The 6,928-nt window shown below is 46.8% G+C and overlaps 1 protein-coding gene across 1 annotated transcript in view; it reads left to right on the top strand.

Moving 5' to 3' along the window:
- Positions 1-575: 575 nt before the first annotated feature.
- The window catches only part of LOC103178390 (leucyl/cystinyl aminopeptidase), a 57,923-nt gene continuing 51,570 nt past the window's right edge, over positions 576-6,928 (top strand). The window contains exon 1 of the mRNA XM_042334193.1: positions 576-812. Coding sequence (XP_042190127.1) covers positions 791-812 — 22 coding nt within the window. The 5' untranslated portion in view covers positions 576-790. The remainder of the gene's footprint in view (positions 813-6,928) is intronic.

The following is a 6,928-nucleotide window of genomic DNA, read 5'->3' as shown; positions in this document are numbered from 1 at the left end:
TGGGTGGGGGTGGGGTTGGGGGTGGGGGTGGGGTGGGGTGGGGTTGGGGGGGTGGGGGGGGGTGGGGTGGGGTGGGGTTGGGGGTGGGTGAGGGTGGGGCTGGGGTTGGGGGTGAGGGTGGGGGTGGGGGGGTGGGGTTGGGGTGGGGTGAGGGTGGGGGGGGGGGGTGGGGTTGGGGTGGGGGTGAGGGTGGGGGTGGGGCTCGGGGTTGGGGCTGGGGTGGGGGGTGGGGTGGGGCTCGGGGTTGGGGGTGAGGGTGGGGCTCGGGGGTGGGGGTGGGGGTGGGGGTGGGGCTCGGGGTTGGGGGTGGGGTGGGGGTGGGGCTCGGGGTTGGGGGTTGGGGGTGAGTTGGGGCTGAGGGTGAGTTGTTGGTGAGTCAAACGCGAAGGAGAAGCCGCAGCACTCGGATCGTCGATCGACCCGTCGCGTCTGTGAAAGCCGCTCTCGGTGAAGCGGAGGCGGACGGAAACGGACGAGAGTTAAGATGGTCGTCTGGACTTCGCTTTGAACAGCGCGGCGGCGGCGGCGGCGGGAAGGCAGTGCGGCCCGAGAGCGGCGGCGGCGGCGGCGGCGGCGGCTGAGAGGGTGACTCCGCTCCGCTCCCCCGGTGCCGGGGGTGGGGGAGGGACTATGGTTTAGTTGCCCGGCGATCCTCTGGCCCCGGAGGGAGGGATTTGCTTTGCTCGCAGTCAGACGGACCCCCTGTCCCCCCTCTCTGTAGCTGTGACCGGTAAATAAACACCACCGCAAAAGGGAGCGGAGAGGAGAGGAGAGGGAGTGAGGAGGAGCCATGGATCCGCATCCACAGAGCGGTGAGTGCAGAGCAGAGGGCGCTGGGGATACTGCCCTGTCCTGCCCTGTCCTGTCCTGCCCCGCGCTGTCTTGCCCTGTCCTGCCCTGCCTTGTCCTGTCCTGTCCTGCCCTGCCTTGTCCTGCGCTGTCCTGCCTTGCCCTGCCCTGCCCTGCGCTGTCCTGCCCTGCCTTGCCCTGCCCTGTCCTGCGCTGTCCTGCCTTGCCCCGTCCTGCCCTGCCTTGCCCCGTCCTGCCCTGCCTTGCCCCGTCCTGCCCTGCCTTGCCCTGCCCTGCCCAGCCTTGCCCTGTCCTGCCCTGTCCTGCGCTGTCCTGCTCTGCCTTGCCCTGCCCTGCCCTGCGCTGCCCCGTCCTGTCCTGTCCTGCCCTGTCCTGCGCTGTCCCGTCCTGTCCTGCCCTGTCCTGCGCTGCCCTGTCCTGCCCTGTCCTGCGCTGCCCTGCCCTGCCCTGCCCTGTCCTGCCCTGTCCTGCGCTGTCCTGCCCTGTCCTGCCCTGCCCTGTCCTGCCCTGCCCTGTCCTGCCCTGCCCTGTCCTGTCCTGCCCTGTCCTGCCCTGCCTTGCCTTGCCCTGTCCTGTCCTGCCCTGTCCTGCGCTGTCCTGACCTGTCCTGTCCTGCGCTGTCCTGCCCTGTCCTGCCCTGTCCTGCCCTGCCCTGTCCTGCCCTGTCCTGCGCTGTCCCGTCCTGGAGAGGGTTTGTGACAATAACAAGGGATCTGATGTGTGCAAAACGTTACAAAGTTTCCCAGTAATAATCTCAGGAGGAAAGGTCTGAGAAAGGCTGAATGCCAACATCTCCTCCTCCTCCTCCTCCTCACACACAGTTTCATTCCCAAATGACTCACTGCGTAATTTTTAAACTGACCCCAATCTGGGCAACACAGCCCTTCATTATATTTTAGTTTTTAGATGCAAAGGATCTTATCTAACACTCTGGCCCATGATTGGTCCCTTTTGATTTTGTTTCTTAGTGTTGTGCCAGCATTTTCTTAAAAAAAATGCCCTTTCATCTGTTTTTTTAAAACGGATGGAATAATATGTGTTAAGTTTCGCTTCTCACTTAACTTCCTTAAATGTCGTCTGATCTGCTGTGAGTCGGTGTAATGGTGTAATGTTCTCACATCCCTATTTCTGAGCTGCGTTGTGATGTTCTTTAGTTTGCATCCCTGAACACAATCCAAGGGTTTAATTTCTAATTCAATCTCGCCGCAATCTCGATTTTAATACTGTTTACCATTTCAGAGCTCCTCTCTCATAAAAATGTATTTTTGCAACATTAGCAATGTTGTACTGAGCACTAATGACCACAATGGGAATGTTGCGGAGATGTAATTTTCCTGCATACATCTACTGTGTTTCACTGGTTTCTTTTGCTGTCGGATAGTGTTTTATTTGTCAAAATCGTTTTACTGGGTGCTGATGTTGTTCACAACTCTTGATCTAATGTCACGTTAAAAAAAAAACCTTTTCCTGTCATGTGATGTAGAGCTGAAGGCAAAATTGGCCATGCTGGTGGTGATTCAACTGAAAGAAACTCCTGGGGAGAGTGAAGCAGATCGCAATGCTAACATAAACGATTATATCAGAGATGGTTCAAAGTATGCTCAGGCTCTGAGTTGACTATAAATTTCTTTACTTGAGTCTCTTGTGGTTTATGAAGGCATTCAAAGCTGGATCTGATGTAAATTATGCTGCTCAGTTGTGCATTGTGTGATTTCGTATTGCAAGTACTGTAATTGTTGGTTTGAACTGCAGTGTGTCATACCAACAAAGTTCATACAGCAGAGAACACTTCGTAAAAATCATACTGTGAGAAAAATTCACTCAAGCATTATCGTCAGTCTTCAAAAGCAACATGTGCTCTGTTTGACAACATCTGCTGTGCAGGTCAATTTGAATCTCCCTTCTGAATGATATATTATTGGTGTAGATGGGCATCAGGAGTTGTTGGAGAGGGGTTTGTCCCAGGTCATTGAAGCAACAAAGCACTTTAGTTGATGTAATTCCCTGAAGGTCTGGGTATCCGTGAAAGGCATCTGCTCAAGGGTTTGTGGTTGATGGAACCTCCCTCCTTGCTGCCGGAGCAGGTGTTCTGGAGCCTGGAGCTAATTTATCTGCATCCCAATTTGCTTGTGGTCTTTTGAATTATAGATATTTTTCCTGTAATTGTAGGCACTTTCCTGTAGTAACAGAAGTTCCATGCATGGTTGCGAGTGTTCTTCCTGCACTGTGCTGCTCCATTGTACCCATCAGGACCGCATGGTCTGGGCTGGCACATCAGTGCAGTGCTGGGGTGAGCTGCATTGTTAGAAGTGCCGTCCTTCGGCGTGTTAAACCGAGGGCCCATCTGCCTGTCCAGATCCCATGGCATTATTCAAAGTGAGTTTCTGGCCAACAAAAATACAGATAAAATTGGTTACTCAATTCATGGCTGTTTGTGGGACATAGCTGTTTGCAAATTGGCTGCTACATTCACCTGCAAGATACACAGTAACTGCACTTTACAGTGAATTCTGTGAAGTGCTTTGAGATACACCTACTGTGTAGCAGGATAGGGAGGGAGGCCACCGGCCCTCCAATACACCAGAAGTCTCAGCGACGCATCTGAGCATGTGTGCCTAACATTTGCCGAGTGCCAGGATGAGTCACAGTGCCTCCTTGTGGCCCAGGAGGACCTTACTCGCCACTCGTTGAACTCTTTTCCCTTGGAGTGATGAGTTATCTGGAGTGTACTGTGTATCAAATGCAAGGATGATTTATTATGATTAGTGAAATTCCTGTCTGTTCAACTAAGGAGAGGCTTGAATGATGCATGAAAACTGGTCTACAGGCTTGTCCTTTGATGTTGCGGTAATGGCCATGACCTTTTCTTCCCTTCCATTCTCCGTGCTCTTTGGCTCTTTATGAGGTGAAATGTGCAACGTGTGATGTGGTAATTATAATTATCTTTGGTGACAATTATCACATCACAACTCTTACTGCTTCAACTCTTTAGCTTTGATTGACCCTGAGTTTAAAAATCCAAAGCAGAAGCGTGTTGTCTGAGTTTCAAAAGCCTCTCGTGACAGAGCAAAATCCATTTTTGGTAATCTGCAGGAGCTGCTAATTTACATGCAATCTGTATTCGTGGCCTAATTACATTTTCAGCATGTTTAAGATTTACTCTGATATTCTCTGTGCTCGAAAATGCTGTTTTAATGATTACTTCAAAATCTTGGTAAAGATACAACGTTTCAGTGAAATAGCGTAGATCTCAGCACAATTTCATGGTAAATTGTGTTCAGAATAAAACCTGCTTGAACACATATCATTAACTTGCTGTATGTATGTGAATGGATTGTGGTGTCTTACTACTATTGCAGCCTCTTGACTGCTAAATGTGCAGTGATTCCATGGCTCAGGTATTCAATATTCCAGCTTCTCTTTGTGCCATGTAGTTCCACATGTACTGTGTTGGATTAGAGGAACATAGTGACAGGAGAAAACCATTCATCTCATTGTACCATCATATTAGATCACAGCAAATTGTTTAATCTTATTTCTCTGCCTTTTCTCCATATCCCTTAATACCTTTACTTCTCAGGTTTACCCACTCTTTAACTCGCTTTTGAATATTGTAATGAATTCTGCATCTGTGGTCTTGTTGAAAGGTACACTCCACATTCTTTCACTTTAGGTAAATAAATGTTTACTGATTCTCCTTTCAATTGGCTTTGTTCTACTTTTGCTTGATCTTCATGTTCACCCAGCTCTTTACAGCCAACTGCAGCGGGTGTAAATAATTGTTTTAAGTTTATAGCAAACAACAGATGTGTCAGCTGGATTATGAATGCAATATTTTGGCATAAAAACCTAGAATGCCTTTGCCTTTCAATGTTCACCTGACAGTATAGCCTTAACCCTAAAGAGAACATTTAAATTTTTTTTGCAAAATGTTCTCTAAATCTTAACCATGAGATGGCAGGGCATATATTGGCCTGCTAAGCTTGTGGGTTGAAGCCCCCAAATAACTTATGAAATTCATAAGCAAACGCTCTAACGCATTAAAACTTACAACTGTCTACTTCTGGTCAGTCTGCAATAGGGTATAACTACTCGTTAAATGGACACGTCAGGGTTTATATATATATATACATATATGTATATAGATGTCCTATGTCAGGAACTTTAAAATCAGACAGTCTCAGCAGTCCAATACAGTGTTGGGGGAGCCTACATTGTTAGAGGTGCTGTCCGTCAAATGAGATGTTAAATAGAGGCCCCGTCTGCCTATTCAGGTAGACACTAAGAATCCCAAGGTGTTACTCAAAAAGAGAAGGGACTTTCTTCTGGCCAACAATCCCCCAGATAAAATTGGTCATTAACATCATGACTGTTTGTGGGATATTGTGTGTGCAAAATGGCTGCAGAACGTGGAAGGGCAGACACGTCACCTGGGGCAGGGAATCATCCCATTCAACTCTGCAAGCCAAAGCCCTAATGGGTAGGGTAGTCCTACCTGGACAAGCAGCAGGAAAGTTTGCCAGAGAATGGCAAGCAATGTGGGTTTAGCTGGTTAGACTCCAGCAGTACCCCAATGTATACTCTGGGGTCCCCAAGCTCTTGTCAACCTGACTTGTCAAAAACAACACTTTTGTGGACTTCCCATTTTATGAAAAGGCTGAGTTTCTATAAAGTACAGAATGAATGGAGCTGTGAGTTGGTCGTTATAGTTGCTACTGTTTTCATCTTTTCTCCCTTCACACTAGTAAGCATTTATGCTTTGTTTAATGGGCAGAGCAAGCTACTAAAACATCTATATGAAGTATCATTTTACGGACTGTCAATGCCAAATGTCTCTAATGCGTGTATTTTTACACAGGTCTGCCTGATGCCTGCTCAGACAGATCATTATTGTTATGGCTGGTTTATTCAGATTACCATCAATATCATTCGGGTTATATTTTAATAAGAATTGTGTAAATATTGAATTTCTAAAACATCAAATGTGTTGAAGAACAGCACAACTTCAGCATATTCAGTGGTTTAGAAATAAGATAATCACAAATCCTATTAAGAAATAAGGCAAATTAGATCCCTAATTATAGGACTTTAACATGCCCTAGATAAATATGTCTGTAGAATGCCTGATAGTCCGAGGTCCAAGGTTTTTTATCTATTTTTAAACTATCGCATCTTGTAAAGGAGTAGAAACTCATCTAGTCGTAGAGTAGATTTCTAAGGAGTTAAAATTTACATTCTTCCTTCCTCTATCCCCATGTACTTTCATGAAGAAACTTACTTGTTTGTCACAAGAAGAAACTTACTGGTTTTGTTTCTTCAAATATTATGTGAAAGGTGTTATATAAATGCAATCTGCCTTAACATGCTGTCCAGATGTTATTGGCTTATTTACCTTATGCTATCAGCAGTTTGTAGGTGGAGCTCATCAACCCACAACTCTCTGCCTCTGCTCGACTGGCTTCTGTATGTCCCCCGTGCCCTCCGTTCCACCATTGGTGTTGCGCTTTCAACCACTATGCCCTGAAACTCTGGAACACTCCACCTTGCCCCTTCCTTCCCCATCTTCAGGTGGCGCTTGAAGACCTTCCTCTTTGACTATGTCTACGGTCACCACCCCTCACCCCCCCACCCCGGCTCGGCGAGATTGCATTGTAGAGCTACTGCTTCTGATCTCTAGAAAAGACAAAGGCACTGATTTTAAAAACTTTGAATTTGTGAATGAATAAATCAAGACTTCTCTTGTTTTGTTTCTTCAAATATTATGTGAAAGGAGTTATATAAATGCAATTTGTTGTTGTATGCTTTTCGGACCTCCACTTGTATCTAAAGATTGTATCTAAAGATTGTATACAATCTAAATCTTATTATTATAAGAAATAACAAGCAAGGGGAAATTGTGACACTTATTCTCACTTCTTTTTATCTCCACCCATCTCAGGGGAAGAAGTAAGTTTAAGAATGCTAAAAGTGGTGTGTGCACTGCTGTTAAGAATGTCCTGTATTACATTTAGAGGTTACTTCCCTTGGTAAGTTTAGTGTGTCCCTCTAGGGAGAGAGAGAGTGCTCATTCCTTCCCAGATACACAGAAATTTCCATGCATAGATGGCATACATATGTG

The sequence above is a fragment of the Callorhinchus milii genome, unplaced genomic scaffold, assembly GCF_018977255.1.
Source record: "Callorhinchus milii isolate IMCB2004 unplaced genomic scaffold, IMCB_Cmil_1.0 Scaffold1, whole genome shotgun sequence".
Taxonomy (NCBI): domain Eukaryota; kingdom Metazoa; phylum Chordata; class Chondrichthyes; order Chimaeriformes; family Callorhinchidae; genus Callorhinchus; species Callorhinchus milii.
The sequence above is the reverse complement of the archived record's forward strand: the minus strand, read 5'-3'. Positions and strand labels throughout refer to the sequence as shown.